This window comes from Crocuta crocuta, unplaced genomic scaffold, assembly GCF_008692635.1.
Source record: "Crocuta crocuta isolate KB4526 unplaced genomic scaffold, BGI_CrCroc_1.0 scaffold64, whole genome shotgun sequence".
In the NCBI taxonomy this organism is placed as follows: Eukaryota; Metazoa; Chordata; class Mammalia; order Carnivora; family Hyaenidae; genus Crocuta; species Crocuta crocuta.
In genome coordinates this window covers 8,431,376-8,450,114 of record NW_027530640.1, presented here as the reverse complement: position 1 = coordinate 8,450,114, position 18,739 = coordinate 8,431,376, and the positions used below count along the sequence as shown (strand labels likewise).

The 18,739-nt window shown below is 53.5% G+C and overlaps 1 protein-coding gene across 1 annotated transcript; it reads left to right on the top strand.

The window, feature by feature from the left end:
* The first annotated feature begins 8,159 nt into the window (after positions 1 to 8,159).
* CXCL14 (C-X-C motif chemokine ligand 14) lies at positions 8,160 to 15,121 on the top strand. The gene is made up of 4 exons (XM_077768674.1): positions 8,160 to 8,307; positions 8,475 to 8,580; positions 12,375 to 12,488; positions 14,840 to 15,121. The coding sequence occupies exons 1-4, from the start codon at positions 8,244 to 8,246 to the stop codon at positions 14,853 to 14,855; spliced, it is 300 nt and encodes a 99-aa protein (XP_077624800.1). The 5' UTR covers positions 8,160 to 8,243; the 3' UTR covers positions 14,856 to 15,121.
* Positions 15,122 to 18,739: the final 3,618 nt, after the last annotated feature.

The following is an 18,739-nucleotide window of genomic DNA, read 5'->3' as shown; positions in this document are numbered from 1 at the left end:
GCAGTCCCTTATACTGAATGTAGGATGGCCACAAAAAAAACAGAAAGCGTGGGTGCCTCGGTGGCTCAGCTGATTAAGCGTCCGATTCTTGATTTTGACTTAGGTCATAATCTCACAGTTTTGTGAGTCTGCGCCCCACATCAGGCTCTGTGCTGACAGCATGGAATCTGCTGGGCATTCTCTCTCTCTCTCTCTCTCTCTCTGCCCCTTCCCCACTTGCACTATCACTGTCTCTCTCAAATAAGTAAACTTAAATAGTAAAATAAAACACAGAAAGCTAAATTAACTTTGAATTTATGATAAACAAAGAATACATTTTTGGTATAAGTGTGTCTCCAAATGTTGCATGGGCATCATGCCAAATCTGGCAACCCTAGTTGGATGGGAACTCTGGGACACCCTTCAGGGACAGGAGCTGAAGATCAGATGTCAGCAGCACAGGGCAAGGAAAGCAGTGAGGAGGCCTGAGCAAAACATGGGGTGTGTTCCCCTGTTCTCCCCTCCCAGGGGGCAGCATATGGCTGTCCCGGGCAAGGTTCAGTAGCCAGACCACTTCCAGGTGAAGATCAGCTCTGCCACCTGCCAGTTATCTGTGCGAGTTACTTACCTTCTCTGTGTCTCTATGCCATTTAACAGATGGGGATTACCTACCCTACATGGTTATGATGATTAAATTAATTAATGTTTGTGTAACACTCAGAACAACCCTTGACCCAGAGTAAGTGCTATGTAAGCATCTCACAAATATAAAGCAAAAGGAATTAGCCAAAAATCACAGATAAGGGAGTGCGCCTAGGAGATTTAATAGTAACAGTAAAATAAAGCAAGAAGGGACATATGTGGAGCACCTACTATGTGACAAGACATCGTGCTGCATGCTTGGCCTGTATCAGCTCATTTAATCCCCACCACAGTCCTATTATTTTTACTATCTTATTTTCTTCTAACTTTTTAATGTTTATTTTTAAGAAAGAGAGAGGGGGCACCTGGGTGGCTCAGTCTGTTAAGCGTCCGACTTTGGCTCAGGTCACGATCTCACAGTTCATGGGTTTGAGCCCCGTGTCAGGCTCTGTATTGACAGCTAGCTCAGAGCCTGGAGTCTGCTTCAGATTCTGTGTCTCCCTCTCTCTCTGACCCTCCCCTGCTCCCACTGTCTCTCTCTCTCTCTCTCTCAGAAATAAATAAAACATTTTTAAAAAATTAAAAAAGAAAGAGAGAGAGAGAGCATGAACAGGGGAGGGGCAAAGAGAGAGGGGAGATACGGAATCCAAAGTAGCATCCAGGCTCTGAGCTGTCAGCACAGAGCCCGACACGGGACTCAGACTCATGAACCATGAGATCATGACCTGAGATGAAGTTGGACGCTTAACTGACTGAGCCACCCAACTGCCCTACTATCCTCTTTGTACAGGTAAGAGCGCAGAGGCATGGAAAGGCACACTGGGGTAGCCTACGATTCTAAACCAAGAAATCTGACTCTAACTCACTAGACTGTGGTCACATTAATTCGTTCACCACTCATTCATTTATACATTGGGCACCTGCTGTGGGCCAGGCCCTGGGTTCCTGCTGGGACAAGAAAGTCCTGTGAAGCACATGCAGTGATGGGAAAAATGTTGAATGGACCTTTGCAGGTGTGAGGAGTGGTGCTGAAGAGAAATAGGTCCACAGACCACGCAGGCTGACAACAGTCACCTCTCCCAGATTGGGACAGGGTCAGGGAGGGGCAAATGTGCATAGTCCGGGAAGGCTTCCCTGTGAAATGACACCTTTGCAGATTAAGAAGGTAAAGCAGCAATCCACCCGGCCAAGGGCCAGGGAAGAGGCCTTTAGATGGAACAGCAAGCCAGCAAAGGAGCTTGAGTTGGAGTTTTTAAGAAAACTGAGGAATAGAGGGTGTGGCTGGAGGGCCTGGGGACTCAGCTACAGAACAGGCCAGTGAGAGGCAGCTCCCAGGACCCACATCAGGAGACGGGGCTCAGTGGCCCTTCACAGAGGCCTGGGGGAGAGGCCAGGCCCCTGTTGTGAACACAAAGCAAAAATGACCAGAGAAGGAGGACACAAAGCAGGACTAGGCCAGGGGAGGCCTGCTGGGACAGGCCAGCGAGCTGTGCTGCGAACAGTATGGAGAGCTGTGAAGACGGGGCCCAGCCCTCATCACAGGGCTCACCCGCACCACCGAGAACCGCGTGCTGCTAGTGCGGTGCTGGCCACAGAACAGGGCAGTCTGCCGCCCTACACAGTGTAGTTAAGACTTCCCCAGGCCTCACTGCTTCAACTGAATGCTCTCGAGTCCCTTTTATACTAAGAACATTCAAATAAACTTGAAAGCAAGGAGAAAACCCTTTACAGAATGCCCACAGTCCCACCACTCAAAGAGAATGATGTTTGTGTCTCTTACTCTGCCATGCTTTATACAGTGGTTGCTGCCTTACATACTTGCAATCACGGTGTTTACACAACCTTGTGTCTCTCCTTACTGCATAAGCATTTGCCCTGCGAGACTCCACAGATTCTGTAATCAGGAGTCTTCATACCAGTATAATATTTCATTCAGAGCTTTCACTGTTTACAACCAATGTCCCACTGTTAGGCATTTAGGTTAACTCCTTATTTGCATGTGGCATTTCTCCCCATCAGCTGTTTAAATAGTGCTCAAGTGGGTTAAAATGGGGGAAAACGTTTCTTTCAAACACTCTGGATACATACCATAAATGTAATTTCCCAAAATCTTGTACCAATTTGTAGTCCCACCAGGGATGCTGAGTTCTGCTCCCTCCCTTTACCACTGTCTGCTTTGGATATTACTATTTAAAATAAATATTGATGGGGCACCTGGGTGGCTCAATCAGTTGAGCATCCAACTTCGACTCAGGTCATGATCTCACATCATGAGTTCAAGCCCCATGTCAGGCTCTGTGCTGACAGCTCAGAGCCTGGACCCTGCTTCAGATTCTTTGTCTCCCTCTCTCTCTCTGCCCCTTCCCTACTCATGCTCGCTTGCTCTCTCTCTCTCTCTCTCAAGACTAAATAAAACATTAAATTTTTTAAAAATAAATATTCATTATCTGGTAGGACCCAAACCAAAATGCCATGATACTGCAGCATTAAGGTTTTCCTTGATCGTTAATGAGGATGCATTCTTCCATGAGTTGGTTAAGAATTGCTTTTCTTTCTTTTTCCCCTGAATTGCCCTTTGATGTCTGTCCTTTGCTCACTTATGTATTAGGTCCTGCTTTGGAAATATCTTTGCTTGTGTTCTCAATATAGTAAAGATGTTTGTCTGCAGCGAGGGGGTGCTGAATACGTAAATGGCAGGGTGAACACTAACGGCTGGTCTGTCATGTGGTCTGTCATGTCCGCTGCAAGCATCTTGTAGCACATTTGGGGGAGCACATAGCACTCTCTGTTACCTACCTGAGTGGCAGAGCCCCTCTGCTCCACAAGGCTGGCTGAAGCCAAATTCAACACGGCCTGGCCACCCCCAGCACCATTTCCTGGAGGCTTAATTGCTCCGGCTCCCTAACCATTCCAAGAATAAAGAATAAAACCAAGAGTTGTCCTCAGGGAACCTCGGCCTGTGTCCCCCTCTCCCTCAGAATGAAGCCCTGGGGAGGTCACTATGCAGAACTGTGCTACAGAAGAGGCAGCAAAGAGGAGGCAACTGGCTGCCCAGGGTCCCACAGGGTGAGGGTGACACTCAGAGAAGGGGACACTGACCTCACCACAGGGAAGTGCTGTCTCTCAGCTCCCTGGACAGGACACCAGCCTTGACCACTTAGGATTGACCTGCTCAGCCAACCTATGAGGTGGTACCTGATCACTTGTGGGGTTTTCAGAAAGCCACACTCCTGCTCATTCACCTCCTCCTCCTCCTCCCTGCAAACACTTTTCTGAAGCAAATGCACTGGGAAGAACTGGCTTTTCTGGGAACATGGCCTTGCCAATGGCCACCCTTACCCACCCCCAACACACACAAACACACACACACACACTCCCCCTCCCCCCACCAGACCTTGTAGTCTACACAGCCTGGATTCACTGAGGATAAGCAAGAAAGACACAGACTCTACCTGCATGGAACCAGCAGACCAGAGGATGACCCACAACACACTCCCAAATAAGCTGGACATAGTACAGTGTGAGGCTGTTGCACGTACAATGTAAAAAGTAAAATACACCAAGGGCACAGAGAGTGACCGTGAGAGTGCTAGTATGGCTGACTCTGAAGAGTGACTGTTCTGGCTGAGACGTCTGTAAGGAGAAGCCACCTGCCAACACGTGAGGAACGGGAGTTTGGGCAGAGGGGCCAGCAAGCACAAAGATCCCAAGGCGGGGACAGACTCGGCGGGTCTGAAGGAGAAGACGGATGCTGTGGTGGAGCCTGGCCAAGGGGAGACAAAGGGAATGGTCTCGAGGGGATGGGGCACTGGTGGGAAACTGGCTTGGACTCTGGGGGAAATCAAGAGCCAGTAGGGCATTAAGCAGGGGTTTACCCGCAGGAGGTAACCATGTGAAGAGCGCAGACTATAAGGGGGTGGAATGGTCCCCTGCCATTGTCACCTGGTTAGCTCCTTGTCACCCTTCAAACTACAGCCCAGTGGGCATTTCCTCTGGGAANCAGATCCCCTGGTGAGGCCCAGAGCATCAGGTTCCCTTCATCACATCTAACTCTGCAGGAATTTCAGGTGCATTTCTGGTTAACTGGTTAATGTCTGTCTTCCCCACCAGACTCTGAACTCCTTGGGAACAGGCACATCCCTCCTCTTTCTACCTTATCTCCAGCACCTTGCACAGAGCCTGGCACACTGTGGGTGCTCAATCACTGTGAACAGAATAAACATGGAAGCCCCTAGGGTCAGCCAATTTTCCACTTCCTCAATGAATGGTTTTCTGCTTCTGTTTCCTCCCACCTCTGTGCCCCCCACACCTTGCATGTACCCCTTCCACAGGAGCCAGCATGAGCGTAAATAGCTACACGCACCTACACACACACACACACCAGACTATGCCCCAAAAAGCAGAATGTGTGTGTGTGTGTGGTCCTTCATCACAGCACAGGGATCCCCCTGACTTAGTGCCACTGTGCACAGACCTGCCTTACCCATATCCACATCACCCTGCCTCCTCCACCTGCTCAAAGACCCCTGTGCGAGCTCAGGAGAGAGTCTGCACCAGAAAGGCAAATCAAAAGCCAAGACCTCTCCCCCCATCTCTCCCTGTTGAGCAGCAGCATCCACAGATAGACTGGCAGCAGGAGGCCCCCATCCTCTCCTCCACCCAGAAGAGCTCACACAGACAGGACTGAGCTGTGCTTGCAAAAACACATGGCTATATTTTACAAACCAAAGATGAGCATACATAGGCTACGGAGTACAACTGAGGGCAAAACGATGGGTTGTCTGACCTCTGGTCTGGCCCTGGAAGTTGGGAAACTGGTCCGTATGTTTAGGGCCAACCACTTCCCTACAAAAGCTCGGTGCCCATGATCCCTGGTGCTGTCAGATCCCACTTACCTAATCAGCATTGTGAATTTAAAAATCTCTTGTCACGTGCTCTGAGAAAGCTTGGTAGGTAAGAAATTCCTTGTGAAGATTAAAATGGATTATGTTTTTTGAAGGGCCTTTTGGATCAAAAGCCTTAAATGAGCATGCCCCAATGCCCCCAGGGATTCTGAGATACAATCAATTTTTAAAAGGCTGCCCCAAAATTGAGCTACAAGAATATCTGTTACACGGCACTGAGGGAACACAGTTGAAGACAATGGAAACGTCTAGTGAAGAATAATTACTTAAAGTAATTACGGTACGTCTGTACAGTGGACTGTGCTGCACCCAAAATAATAACAACAATCACAGCACTTACTGAGACTTACTTTGTTATGGGGACCACATGAAAAGCTTTACAGGCATCATCTCATTTGACTCTCCCTATGTCTTAAGTAGCATTATCATCACAATCTCACAGGTTAGAAAATCAGTATTGAAGAGTCAAGTCATTTGCCTGAGGTCACGCATAGCTAGTAGTTGGATTCACCCCCAGGCAGTCTGACATGAAGACCTCAAGCTCTCAGCCACAATGCTGAGTGACCAAATATGATGCCATTAAAAGACAGACTGTAGAAGCAAAACCCGTCACATGGGAGAATGTTGATGCTACGGTGACAGGTAAAACAAGTGGGTTCTTAAACAGGACACACACACTCATCACACCTAGGCGCATGCATGCAAGCAAAGACAAAGGGTTTGGAAAGGATAACACTGTTAGCATCTTGGTGTAGACCTCTGAGTGGGTGGAAGTGTGTTCTGTTATGTTTTCTTCTGCTTGTGTTTTCTGATTTTGCTGTAACAAATGTTTTGGTTTTGCACCAAAAAATTTTTTAAAGACTAAAAATTTTGAAGATTAATGTTACTGTCCAAAATCACCCCCCTGGACTCAGCTTTTGCATAAACCCACATGTCCAGCTGTTGGCCTTGCTTCAAATTCAGATACAACTGCATGGAGAGGACTTAGGACACGACCTGAAGCCAGCCCCCAAGCTCTGCTGGCCCTTCATGGCTTATCGTCCCCTCCAGGTAGCCAAGGCTCTCAAACTCGGAAGACACTGTACACATTTTCCCCCTCTGTCCCCAGGAGCCTGCGCTCCCCATTCCCCCCCTTTGGGTACTTGCACCCCCAGGGAGTGCTGGGCTGACAGCACGGAGCTGTGTGGGTTGGAAGAACCTGGCAGTTTCTGCCCTGGCTTGGGCTCTGGCCTGGGAGCCAAGCCCAGGGACCCTGGGAGCCTGAGACACTCAATCCCCTGTTGCTGGGTCTAAGAAGGAAGCACTTCCCCAAGTGCCCAAGGGAGGCAGGATAGCCCAGAGGCTGGGGCCCCAGCTCTCCAGCCACATATACCAGGGCCCCTCCTGGCCTCGCCCCCTGGCTCTGTGATCCTGGGCAAGCTATTTCTTCCCTCTTAGCCTGTTTCCATGCCTGTCAAATAAAGAATGAAAATACCAACTTAGAAAAGGATTTATGAGAATCAGAATAACATATGTTAAAATATATACTATAATGATGTCAATGGGTAACATTTCCTGGGCACCAACGACGGGGCAGGCAATCGGCGGGACACTTTACGTGTCTGATCTTCCACACCTCTCACAGCCACCCTGTGGCACGCACTGGGACACTCCTGCTTTACAGAAGACAGAATGAAGCTTGGAGTAGTGAGGTCACTTGCACTGGTACTGGGGAAGCAGGAATCTCCGTTGCCCTGCCTTGGCCCACAGCACTACGCCACAGAGCCTGGCATATGCCTGGAACATGGACTTGGTCCAGATGGTTGCCACGGCCATGTCTCCCTGCTGGGCAGAGACTTTACAGAATGGTACAACAGCGAGGAACCCCTGACTGGTTCTCACCACTCGGCAGGCAGCTCGCTCTGCCACATACCAACTTTAGGAAGCCCTCCTCTCAGAGTGACCGAATCTCCCCCACGCACACCCTTGGAGCCAGTCCCAGTGACCACAGGCAATGGCTTCGCAATGGCTATACAGCCTATGGCAACCTCCCTCCAGACCTGGCCGTGTGCTCTGGCCACCAAGGCTGCTGGCCCAACAGGGGCAACTCACGCCCTAGGAGTCAGGCCTGCTGGCACTCACACCTGGCACCTGTTCCAAACCCCTTTCAGTTCTCAGATCTGGGCCTTGGGCCTGGGTCTCTCGGTGCCTCTGGACAGCAGGCCTGTCTGGCCAGAGGGAACCATGGGAATCAGGAAAGCAGCGCCCTTCGGCAGCCTCTCAAGTGTCCGGAGCAGCCGTAGGGCCGGGGCACTGGCGGTGTGCACGGGCTGGAGTCCGGGTGTGCAAGCGTGTGCAGAAGCGGGAGGGCAGCCGGTGTGAGTGTGTGTGCGCGCGCGGGGCCCCGGGTGTGCGCCGCGGTGATCGCGATCTCGGGGCGGGGAAGGTCTCCTCCCCCCACCTCGTTGAGAAATCTCAGTGAGTCACCGAGTGGTTCTGCATATTAATGAGCTCACTGCCGCGAGGGCAGGAGCGGATTTAAAAGAGGCCTGGGCGGGCGGAGGGAGGCTGCGGAGAGCGCGCGGAGCCCTGAGCGCAGCGCAGCCGGCACCCGGCACCCACCGACGGGCGCAGCGGGGGCGAGCGGAGCCGGAGGCGCGCCCCGGGCAGAGAGAGCTGAGCCGGCCGGCCGGGCGCCCTCCCCAGTCCCTGCTCCCGCGCCGCGCCCCTGCGGCCAGCATGAGGCTCCTGTCGGCCGCGCTGCTCCTGCTGCTCCTGGCGCTGTGCGCCGCACGCGTGGACGGTGAGTGCCCGGGAGGTCTCTTGTCGCCGTCCCGTCACGTCCTGGGGCGCCTGGGCGCCAACTGCTGGGCTTCCAGGGGCCCCGGAGGTCCTGGGTGGGCACTTAGGGCGGTCGGGGGCAGGAGACCGCGCGCGCAGCTGAATGGCACCGCGCGCTCTCTCTCCCAGGGTCCAAATGCAAATGCTCCCGAAAGGGGCCCAAGATTCGATACAGCGACGTGAAGAAGCTGGAAATGAAGCCAAAGTACCCGCACTGCGAGGAGAAGATGGTTATGTGAGTTCTGGCTCCTCACAGCGAGCATGTGTGCGGGCTGCTCTTAACCTGGTGCTGGGGCACAGCATGGGGCTGGGTCGGCGGGGGCTAACAAACATTCCTCTGGGCCTTTGGCAAGGCCTTGGACTAGCTTTTGTAATTGCCCAGCAAGTCCTTAGGACGCTGGCGCGACAGTCTGAAAGAGTTTGGAAAGAGGGTCACTGTCCTGTGCTCTGGAAACAGCCTCTGGGAGCTCACTCTTGCTAAGATTCAATGGGTAGCCTTGGTGCTTGTGCTGCCCACCTTTCTGAGCTGATCAAGGGTTAAATGGCTCTGGGCGTGCCAACTCTAGAACATCGGGATTGAAAGTGCTCCAAACTCCCCCAGAACTATTGAACTTGCACCCATACTGGGAGGCATGCTGCCTTACTGTTACTGGAGAGAGAATTCAAACAAATGTTGTCTTAAAAGCCCTCAGACCCACCCCTCCTTTCAGAGCCTTCTTCCTACCAGGGGACCACAGTCAGCATTTGGCTGCTAGTGATTTCATTGAGACTGATCCTTGATCCTCCGCTGCCAGCTGGACTCTTGTGGGTCCCTGAGCCTGAGCAGCGCTGTGCAAAGCGACCTGCTGGGGTTAACATGCCATGCAGCTGGAACCCTGCTTGGTGGGGATGCAAGGAATATTTTAAAAACTGGGACAGAGTGAGGGAACACGGAGTTTCCTTGCTCCTCTGCCTTCCCAATTAACCACTTGAGTCCAGCACCACTGTTTCCCCATCAGTATGCACTTGGCCAGGAAGGAAGCCCTTGGCAAAGCAGCTACTGTGGTCTGCCACAGACCATTGGCCCCTCTTCCCCTCCCCCAGAAACAGGACACACTTTATTCTCAGTCTGGGCAAGTGCCTTCTATCCGCTGGACTCGCTGGCCCAAAGGCCCCTACCAGTGCAGGCAAAGGCAGCCCCCACCTCCCCACACACACACACTGCCACCTGGGGGCTGCACAGTCAGGATGGAGTTAGGGGAATCTGCGAAGCCACCAGGCTTAAGCTGAACCCCACTGCCTTCCTGCCCAGGCACATAAATCAAACTCTGCCCCTTGCCTAGCAGACCCAAGTCCAGAAAAACTTCCAAAAATCCTTTTTGGTGGGGGCTAGTGTTCCCACAAGCTGAAGGAGGAGCTACAAGCCCTTCATGGGGGCTGAAGCTACAAGCCTCCAGCTTGGGGGCTGAAGATGACAGGGACATGGCCAATTAAGTTTGCACTCCTCTAAGTACTGAAAACCACCCCATCCCCCAAGGCGAGCCGCCAAGACCTTGCAGGGAAGGAGCACCAGAGTATGGGGTGCAGAGACTTCTCAAAAGGACCCTCAGTAAACGAGTTTACTCTTTCTCCTGACTAAATTTTTTCAGTATAGAGAGGAAACTGACAGCAGGCAGGTGCGAGAAGGCTTTATACGACCTTGTGAAAATTTGCAGTGGCCTCAGGAGGTCCAAACATAGTCACCAGTCCCCTTCCTAAACCTTCACCCACACCTAGCCCCGCCCACAGCACTGAAGGGCTGAACATCCTCTCCCATCTCAAGCTCCTAAGAGTCCCTAGATGAGATGAGGGGCCAGCACTTTTTGCCAAACCAGGTTTTCAGCCACAAACACTGAACAAAAGCAAGTTTTCAGCTCACCCTGTGCCACCCAGAAATCTCTGATGAGGCTGAAGGTGGAGTGGCGAGGGCAGTGTGCTTTGCAAGTGGGAGTTCTTGCACTAGGCGACTCCAGATTTTATAAAGGGCCATTTATGCCGTATGTCCAGTGAACTCTTACCCGAACCCTCGGCACCCCAGACCCACTGGGGAGAGGGAACACAGAACCCAGGAGTGACTGCTGGGAATATAACTCGTATCTTCACCTCACAAGCGAGTTTCATAGTCCGAGTGTTGTGACAAGCATCAAGGACTGTGGTGGGAGGACAGAGCGTCTCCACTGGTGCCCCTACCTTCAGGGTTGGGGACCCTCGGCCTACGCAGTGACCTAACAGAGGAGGGGATCTTCATCAGGCCTGGCCATATCCCCTCACTGCAAGTGCAAAAGCAGCCCTGTCGGCAGAGAGAGCAGTGGGCTCAATTCCCACAGAGCAGCCAGGTACTGTGGAGAGGAGAGCAAGGAGACTGCACTCAGAAGCCTGGCCCCAGGCCTGAAGACCTAGCAGAGCGCGAATGAAACCTAGCAGGACAGGACAGGACCCAGGAAGCGACCCGACAGGTCTCAGGGAGGGCGAGTGAAGGCAGAAACCAGTCCACAGCATTTAGCAGAAGACTCAGCCCTGCTCTAGGAAGCTCAGGCTGCAGTGGGGGCCTTGGAGACTCAGAGCACAGAGAAGGGATGAGAACAAGTTGCCCAGAAATATTCTGCCCCCGTTCTGGTGGCAAGAGTCAATATTCTCTCCCCGTCGACAGGGAGACACAGTTCGGGTGGCCCTGCTCCCATCTAGAACTCGGCGCATGTGCCCTGACCCTTTGCCTTTGGGAACCTGCGGGGCCCTACCTGCCCTCTCTCCCTCCCTTCTTGCTCTGCCCAATCCAGCCTCCAATTGCCCCTCTTTGCCCCCTCAGCTCATTCCCCAGCCCACCATCATCTCCTGCTCATGCCATCACCGCTCAGGGAGCGGCACCTCTCACCTTCCACTTTTCCACGTGCCCTAGGTGGTCCTTTGCTCGGGAACACCATCCTTCCTCCCCTACCCAGAAGCTTCTTCCTAAATCCTGCCCCCCTGGCCCAGCGCAGGCTGAGGGGGGCATGGCAGCTCTGGGCCACAGTCCTGCCTTCCCCATCCAGGATGGAGGGCACGCACTAAGGCTTCTCTTCCTCCTTGGCCATCTCGTCTTCTGAGACAATTACTAATGACAGGAGCTCTCCACTTTGCATCTACCGGGTGCTCGGCACTCTGTATACATTATACCCTTTCATTACCCAATAACCCTAAGAAGTGGGTCCTATTATTAAACCCATTTTACAGATGGGCAAACTGGTTCAGAGAGGTTACCCAAGGTCCTACAGACAGAGCTGGGATTTACACCTAGGCCCTACGCTCTGTACAGTGCCACCTGCTCCTCTGCCTCATGGCTAGGGCCTCCTTCGGTTTGGTGCACTGGCTGACAGGCCCGAGGGGAGCTCTTATTTTCTTGCTGGGGGTTGAGACAACTGGGACTTCAGGCTCAGGAATTGAAATGGGCTGCAAGGCCAGAAAGACTTACCTGCAGGATCTGCAATGCCCCGGCCCCAGGACAGACTTCAGAGGATCAAGGGGCTCTGGGGCTTGAAGGGTCAGACAGAGACCACCGTGTGTGCAGAGCATGTCTGCTGCAAGCTCCTTGCATCCAAGGAAAGAGGTCTTGGTGTGCGCACTGGGTGGGAACTAGTTCTCTCCACCTCTCCAATCCCAGGTTTAGAGGAGCTGGGAGGGTCTCCGGAACTTTGTTCTCCAAGGGAAGCATGAGCTCTTTAGACAACAGCCTTGTGGGGGGTGGGGCCAGGGGTAGGAGGGCTACCCCAGACCCTAAGAGCTCCAGGAAAAAAGTGAGAGCCAATCACTCCATATAGGGTTAAAGTGTATGAGAAATCAGAGATTAAGGGGACACCCAGAACCTTCCAAAGAGGCAGCCAGGCAATAAGCACACGGGTTCGTTCCCTTGGAAGGAGGGAGGAGGCCGCAGCCTTTCAGCGCCCTGCCTGGGACAGAGCAGGGCCACCCACAGGCCACAGTGCAGGGCCGGCGTTCAGGCTCCTCAATCCTGCACCCCGCGCTGCTCCATTTCAGCATCACCACCAAGAGCGTGTCCAGGTACCGGGGTCAGGAGCACTGCCTGCACCCCAAGCTGCAGAGCACCAAGCGGTTCATCAAGTGGTACAACGCCTGGAACGAGAAGCGCAGGTATGCGTCCCCCCACCTCCTCACAACTCCCTTCCCCCCAGCCCCAGTTCTGAGACCCCAGCCAGTGCCTCTAGCCCCCTTGAAGGGGTCAACACCCACCACAGTAGCCATGCGAGCAGAGAGCCACACCTACTCATGTAACCCAATGGGGCAGGGAACTTGCCGCTTCACAAAGGGGGCTCTCGCTCTTCCGGACAACTGTAAGCATGGAAAATGTATCCTTCTGCGAACTAAAGTTTGCACCATGCTAACATTTAAGTCGTAGACTCAATTCCTCTTCTTTTTAAAGTAACCTAAGTTCTTGGATCCTCCGTTTCCCTCTATCAAGTGGACGGGCAAGCAGCTGATGGGGCCCTCTGGGACCTCTGGGACGCCTGTGTGGTGAGACATGGCCACTTAAGAAGCCATGTTTATTAACTGCAGCACTGGGCACCACCACCCGATGAGGAGAAACAAACCCTTCCCCCCACATGCTGCCTGTGCCCCCTGCTGCCCAGAAAGCTGACAGACTCCCTCCCACACAGGTGCAGGGAGGGACCTTGGACTTGACCCCTAAAAAGCAGAGCCACTCTTAGTCTCAGGGGTAGCTGTGGCCAAATGACCAGAGCTGTGAACTAGACCCCTGTCCTCTCTGGGCTCTGCTTCCCCACAATCAGAAGATGACTGTCCCTCTCTCATTTCCTGGAGTCCCTGTCTGGCAAGCTCCCGGCTTCCCCACACCACATTAAGAGTGAGCCTGTCCCAGAGCACACCTACTACTCCCACACTCAGGGCCTACTCCTGTACCTACACAGCACGCGCATACATGTGCACACACACACAGAGGCGACCTCCTTGGGAGCTGGGCCCAGCACCCCATCCTCAGAGAGGGACACCAAGGCCAAGTGGAGGTGGGGAGCGACTTCCCTGGGAGCACGTGGCAGACAGCCAGGCCTCCCAGGGTCACCTTGCCCCTGCCCAGAGCAGCTGCCTGAGCCTCCCCTCCTGTTGCTCACCCCGCCCCGGCCCTTCCACTCGAGGCTCAGCTCAGGACCCGCTCCCCCACAGCCCACACTCATGTCCAACCCCACTACCAGAGCCTTTTGTGCTGCCTCCAAAACCGCCTCGTCTGCAACTGCTTGAAATAGAAACTGATGAGAGCAAGAGGTTATTTCCTGTAGATGCGACGGGCATGAAGCCCTCTTTCTGGTCAGGGCAGGCAGCTCACGTGGCCAAAGCAAGACCTGTCCTGTCCACTGCCCACTCTCCAGGCCCTGCGTCATCCACGTGGAACAGGGCTAACCTCGGGGCCAGTCCGTGGAGGGAGCTGAGACCCTGCCCACAGGCCGAGGCATCCTGGAAGAGGAAGGGGGCCATCCCTTGCCCTGTCCACCTCCCCTCACCTCCCCCTGCCGTAAAAGGTTGGAAATGTCTCCATGAACGTAGACTGGAGAGAAAGGAACTACGGTGGAGTCCTCTTTGCAGAGATAGCGAGAGAATGCTAAATGTAGGGTGGAGCAAGGGGCCAGCAGGCCGGCCCAGGCTAGTCTGTGGGGTCCTGGCAGGCCCAGGGGCTGCTGGTCCGCGGAGCCAGAGGAGCAGCCCCGCATCTCAGAGCCCAGAGCCCCTGGCGGCCACAGGAAACAGCAGCAGCAGGCGGAGCACCGTCAGGCGGTCTGACTCCAAAATAAGGAATGAGGCAGAGGAATTGGTGGGGCGAGTATGAAGCATGGCCCTGAAACAGCCAAGGGGCAGAAAAGAAGGGATTTAAGAACCGAAACAGAGACAGTCTGGGAGGTGACAGGGTAGGAGGGGTGGTCACGCAGGCCCTACAAGCACTAAAGGAAGTGACCTTGAACCACAGGCCCCCGGGACAGCCCCAGCCCCAGCACCACCCTCCAGTCCTCAGAACTAGCATTCTTCTGGAGGACATGCATTCTCTGGGCAAAACACAAAGGAAGATACAAGCCTGAGATGAAGGAGGGGACGCCTGTCCTCCCCTGCCCCGTCCCTTCTCACGCTGGGGACAGACCTCGTTCCCACCACTGACATTCAGTGTTCGTTGGGCAAATCTTAAGTCCCTTGTGCTTCAGTTTCCTCCTATATAGAGAGGGCTTGCTCCATAGGGGTTTAAGGATTGCAGAGGTGGAGGCTGTTGAGAATGCACAGAGCCAGATTCGGGTAAGATTTTGAGGTCTGTGCAATGACCTCCTCCGAGGGGTCTCCCCTACCACTGCTACTTCTCCCAAGCTCCTGCCTTCCCGGGAGGGGGATTCCCAAACACAAGGACGCAGCGGCTTAGCCCCCGGCCTGTGCATTCATTGCCTGTGTCATGGTCTGAGCCACTTAACGTGGGTGCTTTCTCTTCCCAGGGTCTACGAAGAGTAGGGTGATAAGTCCCTCATGGGAAAGCTTCATACCAGCTGGGAGGCGAGCAAAGGACTCTGCAGATAAAAAACAAACCTTTTCTTTCTCACAGGCGTAAGACACAAATTATATATTGTTACAAAGCACTTTTTACCAAGGGTCAGTTTTTACATTTTATAGCTGTGTGCGAAAGGCTTCCAGATGTGAGACCCTTCTCTCCTGTGCTCCAGACTTCATCACACACTGCTTTTTACCGAAAGGGGGGAAATTCATGCCTTTCCTTTGTANCTATTTTCTTTTCCTTTTAAAAAAAAAAAAAAAAAAAAAAGAAAGAAAAGAAAAGAAAAAATGCTTTTTTGTATTTGTCCAGACATCGCTACATCTGAGCTTTATAAGCGCCTGGGAGGAACACAGAGCTTGGTTGAAACATTTCATAGCAGCGTTGCTCCGCTGCTAATGGGGGGCGCTTCCGCTCAGTGGTCCTGGGGCCTCCACACAGCTGCCACGGGCCCTCCTGGGCTCAAGGCTGGTCACAGCCTCAGGGGGACTCCGCAGTGGCCCCCATCACCAGGCAAGCAGAAGCCGATCTCTCTGCGTCTGTTCTTTAGGGACTCAAGTTTGTCTGCCCCAGGAACGTGCTTCAAGCCCCTGACCCCAACCCTGGTTCATTTTTACATATTCTAGGGAACAGTCACGAGATTCCGGGATGGCAGAGCATAGGGCCCTTCAGAAAGGGGTTGCGTCTCCTTCTTGTAAAAGGTTCACTGCTTCAGTTTTTACTGCTCTAGAAGCACGTGAAGTTCCCAACACTGGTAGCAAAACCTTACAAGAAATCTTAAAAATGTACTGATCCACGCACAGGACACAGCTACAGACACACACGCTGCTGATGATGGAGAGCCTTCCAGGCATGTTTCTTTCCCTCCTAGTGACAGAACATGAAAGATGGCATTCTACCTGGGACTCCCCGTGTAATTCTTCAATGTTAAACGGCACAGTCCTCTCTTTAAAGCTAGGGCGACCACGCACACTCTCCTTTGTACATAGTCTCTTAAGAATGCCCCCTCCACATGCCGCCCCTTCACTATATGCCTTGTTGTACTGCTGTGTCATATGCTATGCACGTGTCAGAAACCATTAGCGTTGCATGCAGGTTTCATATTCTTTCTAAGACAAAAAGAAAAGTAATAAAATATATTTGCAATGTACCCGAATTCTAGACTACTGACTTTTTTTCCATTGAGCGAGGCCAGGATGACAATCGTAGGTTTACCATGTTGTGAATAAAATGGGACAAGTGCCCTGGGAAGGCGTTTCTCAAACGCCTGTGGATATTGTCACCTTTGCAGAATGCTGTGACAGTCCTCAGGCCAGAAAGCTAGGTCTTACGGTCACAGGACAGGTTCATCGGATTGACCAGGTCCGTACACAGGGAACTAAAGAGTCACACTAGGGTCTCCATTTAGGGAAGATGGTAGATGAGAGACAGTCACGATCCCTGTGGCCATGCCCCCATGATTCCACCGGGGCTCGGGGAGAGTTGGAAAGTGCCTACCTGGAGGCTGTGGGGCTCCAGAGCCACATCCAGGGAGATACTGAAGCTATCTGCCCTTGCAAGTCGGGGGTGCCAAGCGCACCCCTACTTGGGATATCAGGGCATGGCATGCGCGTGGTAAACATTAGCACCCCTACTGTTCACAACACCTGGCCCCTATGTACTTTGCACAAACCACCTACAGCCCCACAGCCCACTGTATCCAAGTTGCTGGATAGGCCTCCATGTCCCCAGCATTCCACAGGACTACCTAAAGGGACGGCCAGGCTATCCACACTTCTTGTTCACTACACGAGGAACCAGGAGCTGGGCACTCAGGTGCGCTTCGCCTCTGAGGATGGTTTCCTGACACGCACGACTGGCTCTTAGCGCTTACGGGGACGCACCGCAAGCACCTTGCTCTGGCGTGTCCTCAGCACAGTGGGATGATCGACCCTTTCCAGCATGGCCTCATCTCCTGGCAATGCCAAGTTGTACCAAGTGTATTCCGGAGGAAACTGAGGACCAGAGAAGTTAAGAAAGTTGCCCAGGGTCACTCATCACACTGCTCCAGTAGCTGAACCTAACAGCCCTTCTGCTGAGGGGAGCAGGAGAGAGTGGGCGAGGGCCTCTGCAAAGGCCAGGGCTTGGTCCCACCTTTCCCAGCATTACGGAGAGAGGAGGAAGATGACAGGGACACCAGACACCGACAGACAGAACGGAGGAGGGGAGGCCCAGTAGGAGGATGCCTCCAGTGGGGTTCTCTGTGCCGCTCCCTGAGTTGCAGGCTTCCCCTTCCACTCACCCTACACACGCCACACACGCAGCCTCCCCCCACCCTCTCTGTCCCATCTGTGGCTCTAGTACAAGCACCCCCACCCCGGCCCTGCTGGTCCACATGTCCCCTTGGTTCTCTGACATCCCAAAGCTCAGATCGGATTCCTAGGCCCAGCAACCATGTCCCTCCGCGGCGTGCCGGGCACTTGCCCTGCACGCGCTACCTCCCCCCTGCCAGCCATGCCGTGCAGCAGGGGCCCAGGCAAGTCAAGAAATCTGTTGAAGAGACCCAGAAAATCAGTAGAGGGAGAAGTGGACTTTGAGCCCCAGTGTGTCAGGGCACAGAAGGGGGCAGAGACTCTGTGTAAATATCTCTTCTTCTACAGAGACGGGGTGTCCCTGGAGAACAAAAACTGGGCTCTGCTCCCGGGAAGATGCCCCTTTTCCTGATTACAAAGCTCTTGCCCATCATTTTTCTCCTTGGGGCTTCTCAACAGCCCTAAGAGGTATCCACCGACCACATTCCAGAAAGGAGATCGACTCTAGTGCAGCAAAGCCAAGCCACCTTTCCACGTGGCTCTCCTGGGCCTCCCCAGGGAGGCATGCAAAGGCACTGGGGCACCCAGCATAGCTCAGGCCCCCATGCAGGCTCCACCCCCAGAGTCACTACTTCCTCACAGACGGGCACAGCTTATGTTCCAAATGCCATGCTCCTGAGCCCATCCTCCTCCACTCTTCCCAAGGCCACGTCCTGAGGGGACCACAGCGTTGCACCAGGCTTGACACCAGGATGGCCACATCCTCAGAGAGCTCTGGCCCAGCCCTGTGGCTCATCTTCTCTGCTGAGCCAAACCCTCTACCACAAACAAGTTTTTCCTGGGCAGCTTGGATATCAGATCAGGACCAGCTACATAGCTTCAAGGCCTGGGCCAAAAGAACTATGCAGGGCCCTCTATCCCAAACTTAAGAATGTCGAGACAGCAAGAGCAGAGCATCAAACCCCAGCACAGGGCTCTGTGTAACTCACATGCTGCAGGCCCACGGAGCCATCTGGCTACCTCGGGTAGCAACTCTAACACCATCCAGACAGCGCACTTGAGCCCTGAGTTATTATATGACCTATTCCACAATTTAACAGTTTCATTTTAACCTGAACATCCAACAAGGTGTGCTCCTAGGAGCCAGGGACGATGTCTTACTCATCTTTGTAAAAACCTCCCAGAACCTAGGACAGCACCTGTGAGGTACTCAAGCCCTGTGAATTGATCTTCGTCTCAAGGAGCACCCTGAGACTATGTTCTCTGCACCCACTTACTGAGCTACCACATGTGCAAAGGCCTGCATCGGGCACCGTGGGCACAGGCTTGGTGAGGTGCTCTTCTGTCCTCAAGGGCAGAGCCCACTGTCTTCCACCCAGCCACTGTCTCCTTAGGAGGAGTTTGCTACACGTCACACGTTGTGTTGGTTGCCGGAAATGACTCCTCCAGAAACTCCCCGTCTACAAGCGCGACACAGATCCAGCTGACACTGCCTGCCAGTCTAAGCGCGTGATGCTAGGGGGGCTGCATGGCCGATTTCAGGGCTGCTCCAAAGG

Bases quoted from the DNA above. Each gene is read 5' to 3' on its own strand.
- CXCL14 (XM_077768674.1), top strand. From the start codon at position 8,244: ATGAGGCTCCTGTCGGCCGCGCTGCTCCTGCTGCTCCTGGCGCTGTGC. The intron at 8,308-8,474 runs GTGAGTGCCCGG...TCTCTCTCCCAG, and splicing joins GTGCGCCGCACGCGTGGACG to GGTCCAAATGCAAATGCTCC. The intron at 8,581-12,374 runs GTGAGTTCTGGC...GCTCCATTTCAG, and splicing joins TGCGAGGAGAAGATGGTTAT to CATCACCACCAAGAGCGTGT.